Below are 22,423 nucleotides of genomic sequence, written 5' to 3'. Positions count from 1 at the left end.
TCACTTAAATATAACTTGTCTGACAAAATGTGGGCATATCATATGTGTGCATCTTCTTTCCCGCCCTCCAACAGCGTAAACCACAGCACCAATATAAATCCCACCCACCCCTAAACTCAGACACACATCCGCCGTACTTTTGGACAGCTCTGTGTCGCCTCTGGAACAGACTCCGCTTCACACCATGACTCTATGAGCTGACATGTGATAGTGACACATACGCGCGTGCGCGCATTCTATTCGTCGTCCACCACAGCAGTCAGGTAAGACTTGTTCATTCAAAAATGTTATCCGTCATAAAATGTGAGTTATTCATATTTAGAGTACAATGACACGTGTTTGTTTTGAAGTGTCAACAGTTGCCAGCACATCAAGTGATATAACTTCAGGAATCACATTTTCCTCAAACACGTACGCGTACGAGTGACCTCCTTCAACGTTAAAGCTGACTCTAAACAGGTTGTGTCTCGTAAGAATTTTTGGAGAGGTGACTTTAGAGCTTTGTGTCATGAAATCTAATTGTCCTCCTGAGACCCGTGATAATGAGTGCGCTTACACAGTTAGCGTTACAAAAACAAGGTCTGTATTGTATTCATAACTGTCACTGACAGCCTATCCGAGCAAAGATGCGCTTGGCTTGTAATAAAACTGACAATCCTGATGGCCCAATGTTCACATTTCAAGCCATGACATCACTATTTGTTCTGTCCAGAAGCAATTGTATCATTGTATTATAGTTTTAGAGATGCAGGGAAGATAAATTTCACTCACACATTTATGAAAAAGAAGCATAACACTTTTGGTCGGGGGAAACTAAACCATCAAGTCTGATGATAGTTTTTGTTGTTGTTGTTTTTTTGTTGCTTTCTATATTCCAAAACGGTATTTGTAATGATAGATGCACAGAACAATCTGACTTTGGGTAAAGCAGTTTTATCAGTTTATTTTAGACTGCATGACTGTATGCATTATAGACTACACTTCACATTAGCCTACTAACCAGTACTACCATCAATTGACTGGACAATTTAGTCAGAGAGCTGACTGACATTATTAGCTTTTTGGATTTTAATTGCATAGGTCAGGCTCACAATATGCCCTCACCATCCCATCATGTTTGTCGCATGGCAAATCTTTGTCCATTCACACACACGATAATGCAAATTTGAGAAGTATTGAAATACAGTAGTGAGTGAAACTTCTTTCATAATCCCACCAAAATATTGCTACGACCGTTCTAATAATTTCAGATGTTTAATACTTAAGTGTTATGTGTCCCATACACATAAAATCATACCTGGTGTTTATTTTGGCACCCGGCAGATTTTCTCCCATGTTAATTGCCGCAAAGCAAGCAGACTCAATCTGCACGTTGTATCGTGGTCTTTCTCCACAAAATGAAATGATGAATGAAACTGCATAGTAGGTTGATGTGCGCTTTTCAAATCAACATTCTCAGACTAATTACTCTGATCTTCATCCCGGGTAGTCGCTGGAAATAACCGTTTTTCACAACAACATTCCCTCTTCCTCGTTTTAGTGCCTGGTCAAAATATTGCTTTTTTTAGTCACATATCCAATTTTTTCTTGCTTGTTGGTTGTTCGTACAAACGGCAACGGCACAATAAGTTTCCAAGGAGTGCAAGTTATTTTTAAATGCAACATGGGCTTAGGATCGTTTGAAAAGGGGGAATAAAATCGTTCAAATAAACTGCTTTATGACATGAAACCCGCTGTTAACAAATAGCAAAAGAATGACTGGATGTGGAAGTGGAGATCACATCCGTTTCTTCATGAGAGCCATCAAGATTAAGGTGGATTTTTGAAAAAGTGTTAAATTTGTCAAATTGTGATACGAGGTTTCGGCCCGATGCCAGCGATTATGTTTGCTTCCTAGGATACAAGGAAACAACTGAAAAATTTTTTGTTAAACAGAAAATCCAAACAGTTATTATGATGTAACTTTCAGTGTCTGCCATTTGTCCAGTCATTCTTTTTATTGTCAGTTAATCCCCACTCTGTAAGAGACTCTGTGCAATGCCACAGTTGATTTACTTATTCTAGCATGTTTTCGCTTTACAAGAATGCACATTTGCAAGACATGCTTCGCTTTACGACTTTACCACGTTTGAGGTGAGTTGCCTGTATGGTTACTCAAAATGAATAGGAAACTATACTTGCCAAAATATAGTGCATGGTGTGAATCAGCTGGGCTCATTTTCTGGTGGCGTAGAGTCGGCAAGGACTTTACTGAATTTATCGTAACATGCTCTGTTTGTGCTCCTGCTGGTCTGCGTCATCAAGTTCCCATCCTGTTCCACCTAAAGCTAGCATCATTGTGTCTGAGTTTATCACAGGGCTCTGTCCCAGGGAAATTAGGTTATCGCTAACGTGGTGGATCATTTCTCCAAGGTGGCGAAGTTGCTTGACCTTGCTCTCGCAAAATGTATTTGTGAGTTCACAAACTCCCGAGAATCCATCTTGTACCGCTCCGATTGATTTCCACCGATATAAACCACTGGTGTTTCGGACCAATCACAGAGCGACATTGTATTTGGGGGCGGGATATGCAGCTGTGACGAAAACAAGAAGCGGCGAAGCCGTGGGAAGAAACAAACCAAACATGGCGACACCGGTGGACAAATGCGTGGAATTCCTTTCTCGCTGAATTAGTCTCTTGTAGCCGCATATCAACATTGCAAAACCGACAGCATAAACTCAACGCCATGACATCAGCTAGTCCCAACAGTCGCATGTCGGTGACGACATTTAAATTTTTTGCCGTCATTGGTCGAAACAAAAGTTAGGTAGACGTGCACACGATTTTGCTTTGTCCAATCAGCTCCAAGTGTTGTACAGCATGCCCCGCCTTTCCCGAGCAAATAAATGCGGAATTGTCCCAGAATGATATTGTGGAGAACTCCCTTGAGTGAAGCACAAATCAATCTGGCTATTGCCAGGCGCTAGAAGTTGCTTTCTTCCCTGCTGACCGCCAACCTGATGAAACCAATTATTTTCTTTTAAAAATATATCTCTGTCGTGAATAAAATATGACAGATTTCTTTCAGACGATTGTTCTGCCCCCTCAATTTCCTACTCTGCAAGCCAACCACTACACTTAAATCTGTAGTCTCAAAACAGTTTCCGAGGACCGCTGGTAGACTAAACTGTGATTGGATTCGCCAAGTGGGTGGCATAGAATGGCTGAGTATGCCTCATTAGCATACAGCAGATCAAACAGCCTTTTCTTCTTTGAAGAGTCACATCTGGTTGCTGAGAGTCAGCAGCCTCTTGCAGCAGCTACAGTTCGCTTTCTCTTTTATTTCTTTTTTTTGTCACACTTTCTTTATTGGTTTTATAATGTCAATAGTCAAAAGCAAATGTTTCACACAAAATAGTGAACATTTTCTTGTTAAACAAACAAACAAATGGGAGGAAAAAACGAAAAAAGAAAGCCTTAAGAACAGACAAAGTCCCCTACCCTATCCCTCCCCAGGCACATATCTCATTGACAATGGAAGAGATATACCGCATTAATCATGGCAAAAAGACGAAGAAGAAAACAAAATAGAATAAAAAAAAAATTAAAGCAACAGACATCTCGTAAAGACAGCCGATGCGGGACAAACTGGTCCTTATTTCAGTCCAGATTAGGCGTCCAAATTAGGACTGCTTGCTCCTTTTAATATATAACAAAAATGTGTTCCAGGTCTCTTCAAATGAGCACTCGGATCCTGATGAAGTCAATCTGATCTTCTCCAGTTAATCCAATCCGCAGGTGTAGGCGGAGCCGAGAACTTCCATCTAAGCAGAATTAGCCTCCTGGCCAGCAAAGTTGAGAATGCTATCATGTCCTTATTTGAAGTAAGACGAAGTGCAGATGGAAGAACACCGAACATAGCAATTAAAACATTTGGAACAATATCTTCCCCCATAACCTTGGATAACACTTCAAAAATATCAGACCAATATGTATGTAAAGAAGGGCAGAGCCAAAACATATGAATGTAGTCAGCTTTAGCCAGTTTGCACCGATCACAAAGAGGAGAGACCGTATTAAATATTTTGGCTAGCCTAACTTTTGCCCTATGAAAAAATCCTGCACTGAGTAAAGCCATGCCTGGCACAAATTGATGATCTAATGTGTCCTCTGCAGAATTGCCTTCCAAATATCAATATAAATGTAAATATATAACATAACATATAAATGTTTAAATCAGTCTTGTCAAACAGTTCTAAGAATATTCAAAGAGGAGTCAGAGCCGATTTTGTGAATCGTAGCATAAATCACAGACACTGCGCCTTTGGTTCTAGAAAAATGTCAACATCTGAAGCAGGAGGGATTGTAGGAAACTGCAGCCACAAAGAACGTACAAAACTGCGTATTTGGAGGTACCTAAAAAAAAAATGTCCTTGAGGTAACAAAAACGTATAAACTAATTTTTGAAAAGAACCAAACGTGGAGTCAATATATAAATCTTTAAAAGTCTTTAGGCCCAGGCTAGACAACGTGGAAAATGTGCTGTCCAGCAATGATGGGGCGAAGGTAGAGTTGGCTGAGATTGGAGCCCGGACAGAATTCTAGTGCAGAATTAGGACGCTCTAACTCCTCTTGCAAAGCCTTATCTAAAACTGGGAGGGTCAACCCATCAAAAAAGATTCAAAATCTAAAGAACCCGAAGAATGATCTGACTTGTACAATGTTCTATAAAACTCCATAAATCTTTCGTTAATTTCCAGTGGGTCAGAAGTAATACCTAGCTCAGTCTCCACACTTGGAATCACCTGAGATGCGGACCTTTGACGCAGCCAGTGATCTAACGGACTGCTAGTGTTGTCTCCCTGTTCATAAAACCTTGACCTTGAAAGAAGCAGCAACCTGGTGGTGTATTGAGAGAGAGTGACATTATATTCTGCATGTAGAGCCTTTTGTTCTTTATAAATCCCAGGTACTTTTGAAATTGCATACTGAACATCCAAACTAGCTATACGCTGCGATAAATTGGCCAACTTCAATCTCATTTTTGATAGACCTTATAGGAAATAATCTTCCCTCTACTAAACGCCTTCATCAACTCCCACAAAACAGCCTCTGTCACTTCTGGCGTTTTATTAAGCTGAAAAACAAATGTAATTGGTCAGATACAGTATATGTTTAACCAAAACTCTTATCCAGTAAGAGTTGTGTATTAAAACGCCACAGCGGCCGAGCATTTGTAAATTTACGAAAGTGTATGTTCACAGAGACTGCAGCGTGATCTGATACAAGTATTGATTCGTATTTACGGCCAGACACCATTGTAAGCAGTGAGTTATTTAAAAAGAAATCAATGTGTGAAAATGTCTGATGAACATGAGGAAAAAAAAAAAAAGAGTATTCCCTCTTTTCCGGGTTAAAACACCGCCAGGGATCTGAGACTTTAAACTCGTTCATGAAGGCTCCAAGCACTTTTGCAGATTTAAATTGTGGCACTAAAGTTGAAGAGGAACGATCCAATAACGGGTCTACCCAGCAATTAAAATCCCCATCCAGAATTAAGCTATACTGGGACAGATCCGGCAACATTGAGAATATCCGTCTAAAAAAGGCATCATCATCCCAATTGGGAGCGTAGATATTAGCAAGTACAACCCTGGTCTAAAAAATACGCCCAATAACTGTGAGAAACCTGCCTGTGGAATCAGATATTGTTTTACAATGCACAAAAGGAATAGTTTTATGTAAGAGAATTGCCACCCCTCTAGCCTTACTGGAGAAAGAAGAAATAACCTACCCAATTTTGCTTCAACCTAAGACTGTCTGTATTTTTAAGATGTGTTTCTTACAAACAAAAAATGACTTGTGAATTAAGATGGCGTAAATAGTAAAAGACCTTGCTTCGTTTAATTGGATTATTTAAACCATTGCCATTTAGACTCACACATTTAATTTCACCTCCTAGTGCAGATTGATCGTGCACTGTACTGAAATTTACCAAAGAAAAAGGACTAATGTGGTAAAAAAAAATGCAGACAAAATAAAGTACATAAAGAGATATGTGCCCCCTCCCCCCTTTAAACCAACAAACAACCCCCAAAACACACTCAAAAGAACTCCCCTCTGTCCTAGCAGAAGCACCCTCAAATGGGGTGCGTGCTACCTCACCTCTCAACACACTGAACCTACTAACTAGCATCTAACCGTACTATCTGACGGCTAGGGGGATGAATACTAAACCATCCCACTATACTCACACTCACAAGTAGAAACGTTAAGAAAATAAAATGCTGTATTTATTAATATAAAAATAATAATAATAAAAACAAAACTAATATGGCATGCCTAAGACAGTACAAACATTCTTTCGAGCAGAAAAAAACAGTCCTTAATTAGACAGGAAGACCTGATAAACACACTGAAAACGAGCGCAAATGAAATCAACGAACGGTGACTAAACATTAGTCAGAGTCCTCAAAATCAACATCACAGTGTACAAGAGCGCTAGTGCAACTAGTTTCATTAGCGCTGCTAAGGCCGAACGTAACAGTAGCAATAACAGCAAACATATGGGCAAAAAGAGGCAACAAAAATAAAAGAAAGAAAGAACAGTTAGTTCAACGGTCGAAACCTGGGCCAACTTGATTTTCTTATTAACAAATTCCAAATCCAGAATAGTCTCTTTTTGTGCGTCCACTCTCGTTTCCAACGGTTTCAGGGCCCGCGAAACTTCAGTCTTGACGGATTCGGCAATTATTGACTCGAACTTCCTGACGATTTCAGTCTGAAGCTTGTTCATCATGTTCTTAATAGAGCGTAGCATCTCCTCGTTAGCATCCAGCTTAGGTGGAGAATCAGGCCCCGAGGATAGCTGAAGCTTTCCGCGGACGCTTTTAGATTGATCATTCCTCTGCCATAGGCTCACCATTTCACAACTTAACGCTCCAAAAAAAGCAGCTCCTTACAGAGTATAATAAAACGTAGAGTGGGGTGGGTTATAACTTCAAATAACGTTTTAAAAAGTATCACATCCTCCAGAGGTGCCGCAACACATATCTCACATCGTCCACATCCGCCGGAAGTCCCCCTCTCTTTTATTTCTTTGGTTTCTCGTTTCGTGTACCCCCCCCCCCCCCAAACATAAAAAAATATGTATATATATCTTTTTTTTAGCTCAAACAGTGGAGCAAGACATAGACAGGCAGGCATATATTCTTTTTCCTCTGCGAAAAATGCCTAATAATGTTGCACTTTATTGAGTTACTAACGGTAGAAGCTACTTTTTTAAAATTTGTGTTTGTTGGCTGTCTTTTACTGTCGCCCAGTGGCCAAAGTGGTCTTCCCGGAAGGAGGAGCACAATTAATTGAACTGATGCAAGTTTTGATGAGGTTACGCAAGGCTGAACAATAGAATACGGTGAAAAGTGTGCTTTATTTCTTTATCCTTGGCATTCATAAATGTCAAACATTTTATTCAGAGGTTTTGTTTTATATTGTATGTGTGTGTGTGTGTGTGGAGGGGGGGGTGCATGTCTCCTTTACGAAAATTTATTTTCAGTAATTAAGTTTAAGTATCATTAGCAACTGACGATAGCACCCAAAATCATTATTTATTCTTTTTGTAAATGTTAACGCACAAGTCCTGAATCAACTCAAATTGGTTACTTATTGTACTTTTTTGGAACAATACTTTGTAATCCATTAGATGAAAAATCTAATTTGATTAAAAAATGTAATGGCAAACAGTGCACTTGTAACGCATTATCTTCATTTTACGTTTACAAAGGCATATTCACTTCTCTCATTCCAACATGTCAGAATGTAGTCCAACATTGGTCCCTAGATGCGACGTATCAACCCATGGGAAGGTTTTTCTTTTAAGTTTAAAAAGATCTTACTTTAACCTCTAGGATCCTGCAGCACCCAAAATGTTTTCTCTTTGTTACCATTGTAAATCTATCACCATTGTGTTGTACTAGTCTCGTCTTAGCTAGCGCTAAGCTAGTTCATCTCTCAGGTCCAACATCCAAGTTTGTAAACTCCAATTTGTATGTTGCTAGGTCGGCATGAGGCAAACATTTCAAACAGTGAATGTTTTAATAACATAGCGCATGATACATTACATTTTTAGTCTTCACTCACTTTTTTTTCCCTTCAGAATGAAGGAATAAATATTTGTTTTGGCTCTTTCATGATTCATATTTCTAATTGCCAAGAAAATACTATGACTTATTTTAATATGAGCATTCTATGGAAATATTTTATACCTTCTGACTTCATTCAGCCATCCATCCATTATTTGAAACGCTTATCCTCATCGTTTTAATAATTGTTGAACTCATTACATTACATGACTTTGTTGATTTTCTGCTTTTTTATGGTATGGCAGAAAATATGGTAATAGTTAAATGTGTAGAGAAGAACTCTGTTGGTTGGACACCAGCATTTAATTTCAGCCCAGGAATTAGCCCTTTTGTTATGGTTGCCATAGTTACCTTATTAAAGACTCAACTGACACTCAGCTTTCTTTTGTGTTGCTAGCCTTGATGTCTTCTTTCTTCTCATATTACTTTATTTCTTCAACCTAGAGCAACTCTGGAAAGCTGAAAATCTTGTCTGCTCTCACCGTGCAGTATTTTCACGATCCATGTTTTTTATTTGTTTATTATTTCTATATGTCAGATGCAGAGGTCGGTGGCTCCTCGTGGCTTTAGAAAGCCCTCCGGCACACTGAAGAGAAGAAGATGGGGAGGTTTGAGACGGCAGTGCGAGCTTTTGGGCTTATTTGAGATTGATCAGCAGCACGAGTTCTACAGCCTGACGTGCATGATGAAGGAGGGATTGTTTTCATCAATCCAAACCACCATTCACCATGCATCTACAGTGAGTATGTGTCAGCTCATCATGTACAGCAGGACTAGACAGTAGTCAGAATTTAGGAACTTCATAAGTTATGTGACTGAGTGTAAATGGTCTGTTTCTATGTACCCTGTGATTAACTGGCGACCAATCCAGAATGTAGTCCTCCTTTTGCTGGAAGTCAGCTGAGCAGTTGGATCTTAGTATTTAAGAGAGGATTGCCCATTCCCATTATATTGAGCACTATAAATACATACAAACATTGTGCAAGTATCAACTGAAAATTTTGCGACATAGTGACTTAAGATGTATAATAGTAATTTTAATGAACAAAAAAAAGTTTTAATGCAGAAATCAACACTTTTGGATATCTACTGTAAATACTATACAGACTAAAAATGCTGTCATCTCCCTCAAGTTGCTCCATCAAAAGTAGGGGTGTTTGATGCCACTTTTTTCTAGACCGATACCAGATAAGAGTACAGCACTCAACTCTTGAGTAGTCACCTGCACCGTGAAGAAGAATAATGACAGATAATTTTAACGAAACACCAATTCATCCCAAAATATAAAAATAAAGTTACTGGCAATTTTCTACACACTTTCTTGCGAGTGGGGAAGGACATATAGTGTTAGCCTGCATACGACACAATTGGGAAGGATACTGAAAAAAAACAAAAAGAGGCCAGGTGAGCACAGTCAAAATTCTTGCTCAGACTCCAAGAAAACTGAAAGAAAAAAAGAATTTATTTGAGCGCACGTACTCGCACACGCACCATGTACAAGCTTGACACAGAGACTGCAGGTACGCTTTAAAAACAAACTCCACAATGCACCTTTCAAATAAGGCTGGCATTGATACATACTTGGTATCGACGCTCACCCATCCCTAATTAGAAGTGTTAATTTTATTGTGTCTAAAAATAAATATATAACCTCATGATTAACATTACCGCCACAAGGCTACTTAAAGCCTAACGTAATGGATGTTTGTTTTTAAGTAGTGGAATGATCTATAGCTTGAATGGCTGGCATTTCAATTCACGTTTGTATTTCCTTCATAGTTTGATATCTGCTTTTGTAGTCATAAGAAGGAGCTTCACCACAAAACAAAAAAAAAATACATGAGACTAGACATTCAGTTGCTAGAGTTGCTTGGCAGAGCTTTTGTTCTCAAAGATTAGCTTGCTTTTAGGTTTAGCCTTGCTCTAGAATGCAAAAATGAGAGGGTATGGACACAGGTTTGTTTGAGCCTTAAATTGAGTAAGTTTCATAATCCTCAGAGATAAAAGCTTATAATAGGCATAATTTGGACATTGAAGCAGACAGTAATGCTTCAACCAGGGAGAACGCAAGAACTGATTACTGATTAGCCACAGTTTGATTAACCAGAGCTGTCATTTGTACTGTAGTGGTTCACATCACGCACGTACTGTACAATTGCTCTATGATTGACTGGTGATCAGTCCAGGGTGCATACGGCCTTTTGTTCAAAGTCACCTGTGATAGGCTGGAACCATGAGCATAATCATAAGATGGATAGAAATTGACGGGACAGTTGAATTCACCAAAATAAGAGAAAACCTTCGGCTCCAGCCACCTATCAGCAATAATGACTGATGTGAATGTTTAAAGTTGGTTTATTTTGAATCCGTCAAAAATCTTAATTCTAGTCTTTTATTTTGAACTTTAAAAAAAACGTGCTCTAGCTAGCACCTAAAGCCAAACTGTGGCAGTGTTTTTACTTTCCGGACCTGGATTTTCCACCTCTGGTTATGGCCTACCGCCAACGTGACGACGGGTTGAGGTCCTACCACTCCAGGTTTGGTGCCAAGACCAAGCAATGTTGCAAGGGGCTAAGGGAAACACCACAACTGGGGCTCATTTACAACAATGGGTGCTGGACAGGGCTGCAAGCTGTTATTACAGACTCCATATCCGGCCGATACCTTATGGACTCGGTGCTCTGTGTGACATGCGATTTCTGTTTGTCTCCTTGGACGAAATCCTGGTGGCCAGCAACTCTACTTCACGGCCTCATCGTCACCCCAGCCAAGTGCAAGTTTGGCCTGTCATCAATTACCTTCCTTGGGTATCATGTGGCCCTCGCACGAGGCCTTGTAGGGCAAAGGGCCTAAGGATTAACATGAATGGTCGCCGGGGATGGAAGAAGCTTTCGACTTGGCCAAGGCTGCGTTGGCCACCGCAACTCTGCTAGTGTACCTGTCACCAACCGGCGCAGTTTCCATCAAAATGGACATTTCCGATTACGCAGTGGATGGGTGGTAGCTACGATTGTACTGGATTGCCCAGTTTTTTTTTTCTTTTGAAAAGTGATGTTTAATTAGTGTTAAAATGAGAGGGTCTTTGAAAAAAATATCTCTATAGTAAGGGGTTCCTGGATCCAAAAAGTTTGAAAATCCCTGTTCTAAACCAATATTAATTGTTAGAAATGCACCATGAGGTTTCCACAAGGAAAAGCTTTAAGGGATAGTGTTAATAATAATATGTAGAGAGCTGATAAACAAGCAATCAAACCTGCTCTTATACACAACAGCGTGAGGTTTGAAAAGGGCATCCAAGTTGACGTTGTTTCTTGTTCTCCTTTATAGTTAAATAAAGTTCTTTTGTGCTATCATTCTTTCAATAGCTATACAGGCACACGTAGTCACGCATTCAGCAACACTCAGCATTTTGATGTTACACATTTTCACACTATAATCACAACACTTTACACTCACATTTGAGCTCTGCTTAGCAATGTGTGTTGATCACAAACGCACCGAGCTAAGCTAAACTAGCTTGAAAGGCTTCAACGTGCACTGAGGCGAGTCACACACATGCATCTATTTGAAATCTGCCATGCATGAATCCAATGTGTTATTTCCTTGTACCAGTACAACAGATTGATTACCTTTTAAAACGATTTTACTGTAAATGTATATTTTCTGTCATTTTCATCTGCACTACATCAAAAATTTCCAGATATAACAGCTTTATTAACATGACTCAAAATGGATGGATTTATACAGATGAATTCAGTCCCATGAATTGAAGGCAGTGTTCGTACCAGCAGTGCCGAACAAACAGTCATAATTGTAACACAACTCTGCTCAACACACTGTTGTGCACTGCTACGTCACAGATAATCCCAGTCGAGCACAGCCTGCTGATTTGGCAGATTGTTTCATGACTGTCCTGTTTGTTGTGTAGTGCAGAGTCCCAAAAACCAATACACACTCCGGGGCCATGCAGTGGACGATAGCGAGATCCCTGCATCTAAAAGACACAAGAAAAGCATTGTTAAAAACGTAACAATGCGTATTTTGAACTGCAGTGATAAAACAGGACAACAATGTCTTGACTTAGACTTAAAACAAAAAAGCAGCACATTGTTCCTTCACATTGACAACATTTCATCAAATTTAGGACAATCATTTTTGTAAATTTTCTTAAAACACTTTCTATAACCCTTTTCCACTTTAGAATCAATTGCTTGAAGATGATTTCAGAGCAGAGGACACTCAAATTCATAAGGTAGGTGGATGTGTTTGTCTCATTCACATTCATGACCGTACTTTGTTTTGCCTAGTTATATGTCTGTGTGTAGGGTTTTACGTTGGAGACATTTGCTGGCCGAGTGTTTGCCACTCTACGGGGATCTTTGGGCGTGACAGAACAGGAGTATCAGGAGTCACTCTGCTCTGACAAGTGCTACCTTCAGTTCATCAGCAACTCCAAAAGCAGGGCGGACTTCTTCCTCACGTGAGTCACCCATAGACCAGAAAAGGGTACCACCTTCTGGTCAGGGATGAGATCCTGGCCCAAGTGGAAGAGTTCCAAGTATCTTGGGGTCTTTTCACGTATCAGGGCAGGTTAGAACAGGAGTTTGACAGGCGGATCGGTGCAGCGTCTACAGAGATGCGGACTCTGTATCAGTCTGTTGTGGTAAAGGAGGAGTTGAGCCAAAAGGTGAAGCTTTCGATCTACGTTCCTACCCTCACCTATGGTTACGAGATGTGGGTCGTGACCGAAAGAACAAGATCCCGGGTACAAACAGCCGAAATGAGTTTCCTCCATAGAGTGTCCGAGATTTCCCTTAGAGATAGGGTGAGAAGCTCGGTCATCCAGGAGGGACTCAAGCCGCTGCTCCTCCGCATTGAGAGGAACCAGTTGAGGTAACTTGGGCCTCTGGTTCAGATGCCCCCTGGACGCCTCCCTGGAGAGGTGTTCCGGGCTTGTCCTACCAGCAGGATGCCCCGGGGATGACCCAGGACACGATGGACAGGCTATGTCTCTTGGTTGGCCTGGTAACACCTTGGGATCCCGCTGGATGAGCTGGACAAAGTGGCTGGGGAGAGGGAAGTCTCTGCTAAAGATGCTTCCCCCGCAACCCGACCTCAGATAAGTGGTGGATAATGGGTGGGTGTGTCACTACAGCGTGTCATCCTTTTCCATCTAAGGCTCTCATCTTCATCTTACTATCGAACACCAACTGTTCATATATATTCCCTCATTATATCTATAATCCTTAAAGAGTATCTCAACACTAAATCAACTTTTTTTTGCTGACACACTGTATAAACTGGTGTCTAATATTGCTGTCTACATGTCCTGGTAATTATTTTGACATTTTAGTGCATGTTTGTTGAAAGCTTTAATTTGGGGCCAAAACGTGTGTTTGGCGCCATTTTAAGGTTACACATTGAGATAAACACGATTTGGCTGTTTGTCCTCCCATTACATGAGAAGATACAAACTCCGTCACTTGAGTCGCATAACGTAGTCGCCCCCACCACCCACCGGCTCATTCTCGTACACGCCTCCTTAAATGCCTTCTTAGTTAGTTGCTGCTGTCAGTCACAGCCAGACCACACCCAACCCTCTCCCCATTCACAACCCAACGCTCCTCCAGGCAACATAGTCTGACTTCCTGTTGAGTTACTATTTAAGTTTTCAAAGTTTTAAGACAGGTGCCCTTCATAATATAGCCTTCTGCATTTATCCGTGCTTTGGACTCAACTGGTTCGACTGGCTTGTGCCCCATAAGGCTGCATTTTACTTACTAACAAACAGGAAATAAATGCGAGTTAGCTCAACTGAGATGTGCTTTTCTTTGGTGTCCTTATATTTTAGGAATGATAAACGATTCTTTTTGAAGACCCAAAATGAACGAGAAATCCGATTCCTCCTGGACAACCTGAAGAACTACGTGGCACATTTACAGAAATACCCTCATTCTCTTCTGGTGAAGTTGCTAGGTATAAATACAAGCACACACTCTTAAAATGGTGGTATACAGTAAACCCCCCCCACCATCTCAAGTTCCACATTTGGGATCAAGCTATTTCACAGTTTGTTTGTTTTTTGATACCGTTAAATGTCTAACTCATTTATACTGGATGTAATTCCACTTTCAAACGTGATGGGCATGATTAAAGGTAGAGTCCGGCATTTCTGGTGTAGTTTGTAAACACATCATCACTCAAACGCTCCTCCATCGAGCTCAACAGTTCACGCTCCCTGCCTCTGACAGCTAACTCAGCCCAGCATTGGTACCTTGCTGTGCTGGAGCAGGATCTCTGTGTTGTGGTAGCTACAAGAATGAGTGATGAGGTGGCTTTCAAATTATCCAAAGTTATAATTTGTTCACATTATTTGTGTATGTTCAGCATGTTTATTCATGCGTCATGTTCCCCACACCGCCATGGATAGTAGCTCGGCTCCACGGCTTATAATCGTGTTGTGCCCGAAACGTGTAAGCCCTGGATGCAGAGCGCAGTTTGAGGCATGCCTCCACGGCGGGTGGACCTAAACGTTTGACTCCGCCCACACGGATTTCGACCTCGAAGCGCCTTCTTTCTTTCTTTCTTTGTTGTTAACTCTCCCAAAAACCTAACTCTACCACATCACGATTACAGTATTTTTTTGAACACTGTATAATTAAAATAAAAAACTGACCGAAACCCAAATACTAACCTCAACTGTCCAGGGATGCGCTATCTGCTGGGAACATGTAGTACTGCACTTAAGCCTCATCCTCAAACCGTTAAGTTAGCTGCGTCCCGGCTAACTGAGGCTTAAGTGTTAGTAATTTTCGATGCTCCATAATATGTTTTAAAAACTTTTAATAACTACATCATTAGACGGTGCGTCATTAAATTTGCAAATTTTGTTGGGAAAAAATTGTTTAAACAATTTTGAAAAGTCCGTGTGGGCAAAGTCAAACGTTTAAGTCCACCCGATGTGGAGGCACGCCTCGAACCTCAATACGTTGTATACGTTTATACGTTGCAAAAAGTCAAGGTGACTGTGGACCCGATTGTCGTCCATTGCTGGCGCTCTCCATGAAAGTCGGCAAGACTTTCTTGTTCGCTGACCCGCTCACTCGACCATTGAAAGGCCGTTTGCAACAACAAAGTCCAACCCAAGACTTGCTTAGGATTGCCCCCTCATTTGAATAACATTTTGTCCTGGCAATATGGACCAAAACTGCCAAAATTCAAAATAAATAAATGACTAAATAAATAAATGACTAAAAGTAAAAATAAAATAGGATATAAAAAATACTGTATATATAATTCAAAAATTAAATACAAATGTATTTAGTTATGTATATATGCATTTTCTGTTTTTATTTCCATTTATATAAATTTTGGGGGATTTAATTTTAGAATTATATTTGTTATATCCGTTTTAATTTTCACTTTTAGTCATTTATTTATTTAGAATTTTGGAAGTTTTGGTCCTCCATAGGTAACATGTATTTATTGTTCAAAATGGGGATGTCAAACGTACAGCCCGGGAACCAGAACTACCCCGTTAGGGTCAAATCTGACCCATGGCGATAGAGATACATTAACATCCACTGGAGAGCGCACTGATAACCATTTAAATGACATTCTGAAATTGGCTGCTACTTAGATTTTGGCACCCTGATGATGCACTGAAAGATTTTATTTTATCTATTTTAGGAGCAAAGTAACCCTACTATTATAAATTGCGGTGCCATCTTTGCGCTGTGAAAAATTATGTTCGTATGTACTGTAGAAATATTTCAAAACACTGAGTATTGCAAAATTCCAGTCAACAGCTAATTATTATTTTATCATTTATCTTTACCCCCCATTGATATGCAGCAAAGTCCCAAAATGTACTGGTTGGATGACCACTTTGATAAAGTATCAGTTCGGTTGATGTCACAATTTTATTTTAATTGTATTCTCAAAAGCAGTCTTTATTTCTTTTTACTCACTTGATTTTGTAGTTAATACACAAGAGGTGACATGGCATCCGTATTCTGACTTGAAGATCCACCAGAACTTAACTTCTTCTGCGTCTCTTATCTATGTACATCTTTTCAATAGAGCCCCTAGTGTTCACGCTGAGGCACCACATAATGAAATGCCATGTTAATTTTTTTTTCTTTTTACTTTTTTTGCAAGGGGTCCACAGAATCAAAATTACGTGCAGGCAAAAGGTATGTTATAGTAATTCTCACCACTTTTTCAGTCTAACGAACCATCAGAATAAAGCACATTTTCTTTTCACTTACAGAAATACTTCATCGTTATGCAAAGTGTGTTTTATCCTGATGAACGAATAAGTGCCAGGTAAGAACTGCTCTCCTCGAGAGAATAAAATCTAAATGAGTCACAGACTGCAGTTGCGCTTTAGGCCAGAGGTGGCAGTCACAAATTAAAAAAAAAAAAAAACTCCGCAATGCACCTTTTTAAGGAACACAGCAGCCACCACCCCATCATGTCACACAAGTTGTATTACTCCAGAGAACAGTTACTTCAGCTCTATATCTGTTGTTTGAAGCTTTTTGTTGCTACATGCTAGGTACGACATTAAAGGTTGTGAAGTGAGTCGTTGGACAGATCCTTCACCTGAAGGATGCCAGATTATTGTGGTCCTCAAAGACCTCAACTTTGGAGGCCAGTACATCACTCTAGGTAGGCCCAAGCGCTCATAATTTTGTGCTGTATATGTATGAATTGGAATGTATGTTGATTATATGGAATCCAGTAAAAGAATATATGTGTAAATGTATGCATACAGACCAGCAGCGTTCCTGGCTCCTGCGGCAAATGGAGATAGACACAGAGTTTCTCCGAAGCCTTAACGTGTTGGATTACAGTCTTCTGCTTGCCCAACAGCCTTTACAACAAGACGAACGTCACCACGCGCTCTCCTTCGCTTCACTCATCATGAGAACTAAGCGGTTAGTAACCGTTGTCGAACTTGTTTGGTTTACTTGAAATCAACTAGTGTGCAAATGCTCTGATGGGGTTTGTGGTTTGTTTGGTCAACAACCTTGCTGTACCCAGTTTACTTAAGATCTTGTGAATGCTTCATGGAGCAAATACACGGCATCCACTGCCAAGGTTTCATGAACACACTCACACATGCACACATTCATAATAAAAGCAGGATCGGAGTCTAAGTAAAAGTAAGATTTTGCTGAGCTTAATTTTATTTGCCGTTGCTTTGCTTAAATGTGCGTCAATCTCATGCATTTGTTACACTGTAAAAAAGAAAAGAAAACTAATATAACAGATTTTACTTTTTATTTTACAGTTTTTTTCATGTATTTCAAAAATAGAATTTAATACACAAAAATAAACTGATTTTACATGTCAAATGTAAAATAATGTGAAATCACAAACTGTCCATCCATCCATCTTCTACCGCTTATCCGGGGTCGGGTCGCGGGGGCAACAGCTTTAGCAGGGAAGCCCAGCCCAAACTGCTCCTCCTGAATCCGAGATTCAACTTCCCGACGGACCCTCCTCTCCAGCACCCCTGAATAGACCTTACCTGGGAGGCTGAGGAGTGTGATTCTTCTAAAGTTGGAACACACCCTCCGGTCCGCCTTCTTAAAAAGGGGGACCACCACCCCCGTCTGCCAATCCAGAGGCACTGTCCCTGATGTTGAAGAGGAATACCAATAATTTGTCCTCTTTGCGTGTTCCAAAATTTGAAGACAGTTTTAATGTAAGAAAAAACACCTTTGCAAAAATGATTTAATCTAACAGAGATCTCTGGACATCGTGACAGTCTCCAAACATCACATAACAGGTGGAATTTCAGAGTGCCGAATGTGTCTCTTCCGCGTGTAAAATGGCTTCTTATAGTTAAACAGACCGCCTCTCTTTCATTTGTAGACAAAACATACTCTCTTGGTACTTTTCCGTGAGCGATGGCGAAAACAGAGTCAGGGTCAGGGGTGTGTGTTCGAGACAGATTCTGTTCTCAAGGACCAAATGTGTGTTTTCGCACAGAACACTGAGAAGGAATTTTTTTAGACCAAACAATATGTTCCAGCTTAAGGTCAAATTATACTGAGTTCAACACTACCTCACATCTACAAAACATTTCGACATGGTTAATATAAAGAATTAAAATGTTAATAATGTATAACAATGGTTAATATATGGAAATAAAGAATTTAAATGTTACTAATATCTAACAATGTCCACGCGATGCTGTAGAGATGTGTCAACCACGACAGCCTCACAACATCCAGAGCCTTTAGGAACTCCGGGCGGATCTCATCCACTCCCGGGGCCCTGCCACCGAGAAGCTTTCCAACCACCTCAGTGACTTCAACCCCAGAGATAGGAGAGCCCATCTCAGAGTCCCCAGACCCTGCTTCCTCAAAGGAAGGCGTGTTGGTGGAATTGAAGAGGTCTTCGAAGTATTCTCCCCACTGATTCACGACGTCCCGAGTCGAGGTCAATAGCACCCCATCTCCCCTACACACAGTGTTAATGGCGCACTGCTTTCCTCTCCTGAGACGCCGGATGGTGGACCAGAATTTCCCCGAAGTCGTTTTCCATGGCCTCACCGAACTCCTCCCATGTCCGAGTTTTTGCCTCAGCGACCGACGAAGCCGCATTCCGCTTGGCCAGCCGGTACCCGTCAGCAGACTCCGGAGTCCCACAGGCCAAAAAGGCCCAAGGACTCCTTCTTCAGCTTGATGGCATCCCTTACCGCTGGTGTCCAACAGCGGGTTTGAGGATTACCGCCACGACAGGCACCAACCACCTTACGGCCACAGCTCAGATCGGCCGCCTCAACAATGGAAGCGCGGAACATGGTCCACTCGGACTCAATGTCCCCCGCCTCCCTCGGGACAAGGGAGAAGTTCTGCCGGAGGTGGGTGTTGAAACTCTTTCTCACAGGGGATTCTGACAGACGTTCCCAGCAGACCATCACAATACATTTGGGTCTGCCTGGATGGACCAGCATCTTACCCCGCCATCTGAGCCAACACACCACCAGGTGGTGATCAGTTGACAGCTGAACATGGTGTTGGTTATAGTCAGTCCGTGGCGAGCACAGAAGTCCAATAACAAAACACCGCTCGGGTTTTGATGGGGGGGTTTTCCTCCCAATCACGCCCCTCCAGGTCTCACTGTCCTTACCCACGTGAGCATGGAAGTCCCCCAGCAGAACGAGGGAGTCCCCAGGGGGAGCGCTCTCCAGCACACCCTCCAAGGAATCCAGAAAGGGTGGGTACTCTGAGCTGCTGTTCGGTGCATAAGCACAAACAACAGTTAGGACCCGTCCCCCCACCCGAAGGCGGAGGGAGGCTACCCTCTCATTCACCGGGGTAAACCCCAACGTACAGGCGCCTAGCCAGGGGGCAATGAGTATGCCCACACCTGCTCTGCGCCTCTCACCGTGGGCAACTCCAGAGTGGAAGAGGGTCCATCCCCTCACGAGAGGATTGGTACCAGAACCCAAGCCGTGTGTGGAGGCGAGTCTGACTATATCTAGTCGGAACTTCTCAGCCTCGCACACCAGCTCGGGCTCCTTCCCTGCCAGAAGGGTGACATTCCATGCCCCCAGAGCTAGCTTCAGTAGCCGGGGGTCAGACCGCCAAGGCCCCCGCCTTTGGCTGCCACCCAACTCACTGCGCACCCGACCCCTTCGGCCCCTTCCACCGGTGGTGAGCCGGGCCCCATGGCCACCAGACGCTCGCCTTCGAGCCCTACTTCCAGGCCTAGCTCCAGAGGGGGCCCCGGTGACCCGCGTCCGGGCAAGGGAAACGAAGATCCAAAGTTTGTGTTCATCATTAGGGTCTTTTGAGCCATGCTTTGTCTGGTCCCTCACCTCGGACCTGTTTGCCATGGGTGACCCTACCAGGGGCATGAAGCCCCAGACAACATAGCTCCTAGGCTCATTGGGACACGCAAACCCCTCCACCATGATAAGGTGATGACTCACGGAGGGGTCACAAACTGTAAAAACACAAAAAAAATCTGTTTTTTTTACAATTTTTTTTTTTAATTAAAATACGTTCACAAATGTATCATAATTTCACAAACATTTGTCTGTTATTTAATGGAATAAAATGTAAAATTTAACTTTAGAACCCTTTAGAAAAAAAGAAAAAAAACATTTATAACTTCTGAGAAATCAATAGTAAAAATTCGCAATTTTGCCCAAAAATTCGTAATTTTGCCATAATTTCTTTGTGAATTGACAATTTAACAAAAAAAAGTGAAAATAACTTAAAAAAATTGTTGATTGTAGCATTCATTGTATTAAAACTTATTTTGAAAGGGCATCTAATGAAATATAGGTAAAGGGGAAAGCTTGAGAGGGTGAATATGCAAAGCAAATAATTGGACTTACGGATGCTGCCTCTGTTGAGGCATCAGGACTGCCAAGTACATATACCATCCATCATCTACCGCTTATCCGGGGTCGGGTCGCAGGGGCAGCAGCTTTAGCAGGGAAGCCCAGACTTCCCTCTTCTCAGCCACTTCAGCCAGCTCCTCCGACGGGATCCCAAGGCGTTCCCAGGCCAGCCGAGAGACATAGTCTCTCCAGCATGTCCTGGGTCATCCCCGGGGCCTCCCGCCGGTGGGACATGCCTGGAACACCCCTCCAGGGAGGCGTCCAGGAGGCAATCAAAGCAGATACCTGAGACACCTCAACTTGTTCCTCTCAATGCGGAGGAGTAGCGGCTCTACTCCAAGTAGCTCCCGGATGACTGAGCTTCTCACCCTATCTCTAAGGGAGAGCCCGGACACCCTGCGGAGGAAACTCATTTCGGCCGCTTGTATCCGGGCGGGATCTTGTTCTTTCGGTTACGACCCACAGCTCGTGACCATACAGTAGGTAAGGGTAGGAACATAGATTGACCGGTAAATCGAGAGCTCCTTCTTCACCACAACGGACCATGACAGAGTCCGCATCACTGCAGATGCTGCACCGATCCGCCTATCGATCTCCTGCTTCACCCTACCCTCACTCGTGAACAAGACCCCAAGATACTTGAACCCCTCCACTTGGGCCAGGATCTCATCCCTGACCAGGAGGGGATAGATACCCTTTTCCGACTGAGGACCATGGTCTCGGATCTGGAGGTGTTGATCTTCATCCCAACCGCTTCACACTCAGCTGCGAGCTGCTCCAGTGAGAGTTGAAGATCACGGCTTGATGAAGCCAACACCCAAAAAGCAGAGACACAATGCTGAGGCCACCAAACTGGACCTTCTCAATGCTTCGGCTGTGCCTAGAAATTCTGTCCATAAAAGTTATGAAAATAATCGGTGACAAAGGGCAACCTTGGCGGAGTCCAACCCTCACTGGAAACTAATTCGACTTACTGCCGGCAATGCAGACCAAACTCTGACATCGGTCGTACAGGGACCTAACAGCCTAACAGGGGGCTTGGTACCCCGTACTCCCGAAGCACCCCCCACAGGACTCCCCAAGGGGCACCGTCAAACGCCTTCTCCAAGTCCACAAAGCACATGTGGACTGGTTGGGCGAACTCGCATGCACCCTTGAGGATCCTACCGAGGGTGTAGAGCTGGTCCACTGTTCCACGGCGGGAACGAAAACCACACTGCTCCTCCTCCTTAAAAAGGGGGACCACCCAGTCTGCCAATCCAGAGGCACAGTCCCCGATGTCCACGCGATGTTGTAGAGACGTGTTAATCACGACAGCCCCACAACATCCAGAGCCTTTAAAAACTCTGGGCGGATCTCATCCACCCGCGGGGCCTTGCCACCGAGGAGCTTTCCAACCACCTCAGTGGCTTCGACCCCAGAGATAGTGGAGCCCACCTCAGAGTCCCCAGACACTGCTTCCTCAAAAGAAGACGTGTCGGTGGAATTGAGGAGGTCTTCGAAGTATATACATTTCACAAGTACATATTTCATGAGATCAAAAATTACAAACAGAAGTGGCAGCGTGGATCAGTGGTCAGAGTGGTCGTCTAGTATGCCTGAGGTTGTGGTTTCGATCCCCTTGGTGAACATGTTGATGTATCTTTGAGCAAAATACTGGACTCTTAATGCTGTGTCATCAGAAAGTGCATGAGTTAATTAATGTAAAGTGGTTTGAGAGCCTCGTAAGTTGGAAAAATGCTATGTAAATGAATAACCTTAACAGCAAACTGTTGCTGGCAAAAAAAAAAAAATCATCTTGTCTACAAATCTATATCGTCCTGTGTTTTTTCTTTTTCAAGACAAAAAAAGGTTGTGCTTTACCTTGACTAGTTTCGGCGATGACTGCCGCCGCCTTCAGAATCTGTCAAGCTGACAGTTGTGATGTGTCAG

General features: G+C 42.3%; 1 protein-coding gene across 1 annotated transcript; it reads left to right on the top strand.

The window, feature by feature from the left end:
- Positions 1 to 27: 27 nt before the first annotated feature.
- LOC144041163 (phosphatidylinositol 4-phosphate 5-kinase-like protein 1) lies at positions 28 to 22,368 on the top strand. The gene is made up of 10 exons (XM_077555269.1): positions 28 to 263; positions 8,660 to 8,860; positions 12,323 to 12,373; positions 12,447 to 12,601; positions 13,973 to 14,097; positions 16,282 to 16,316; positions 16,394 to 16,449; positions 16,682 to 16,794; positions 16,901 to 17,063; positions 18,334 to 22,368. The coding sequence occupies exons 2-10, from the start codon at positions 8,660 to 8,662 to the stop codon at positions 18,443 to 18,445; spliced, it is 1,011 nt and encodes a 336-aa protein (XP_077411395.1). The 5' UTR covers positions 28 to 263; the 3' UTR covers positions 18,446 to 22,368.
- The last annotated feature ends 55 nt before the right edge of the window (positions 22,369 to 22,423 follow it).

Source organism: Vanacampus margaritifer, unplaced genomic scaffold (assembly GCF_051991255.1).
Source record: "Vanacampus margaritifer isolate UIUO_Vmar unplaced genomic scaffold, RoL_Vmar_1.0 HiC_scaffold_164, whole genome shotgun sequence".
Taxonomy (NCBI): domain Eukaryota; kingdom Metazoa; phylum Chordata; class Actinopteri; order Syngnathiformes; family Syngnathidae; genus Vanacampus; species Vanacampus margaritifer.
Note: the sequence above shows the minus strand (reverse complement) of the source record. Positions and strands in the feature narration are given on the sequence as shown.

Coding starts and splice junctions, on each gene's coding strand:
- LOC144041163 (XM_077555269.1), top strand. CDS start 8,660: ATGCAGAGGTCGGTGGCTCCTCGTGGCTTTAGAAAGCCCTCCGGCACA. Junction 8,861..12,322: donor CCATTCACCATGCATCTACA/GTGAGTATGTGT, acceptor TTTCCACTTTAG/AATCAATTGCTTGAAGATGA. Junction 14,098..16,281: donor TCTTCTGGTGAAGTTGCTAG/GTATAAATACAA, acceptor TTTTTTTGCAAG/GGGTCCACAGAATCAAAATT.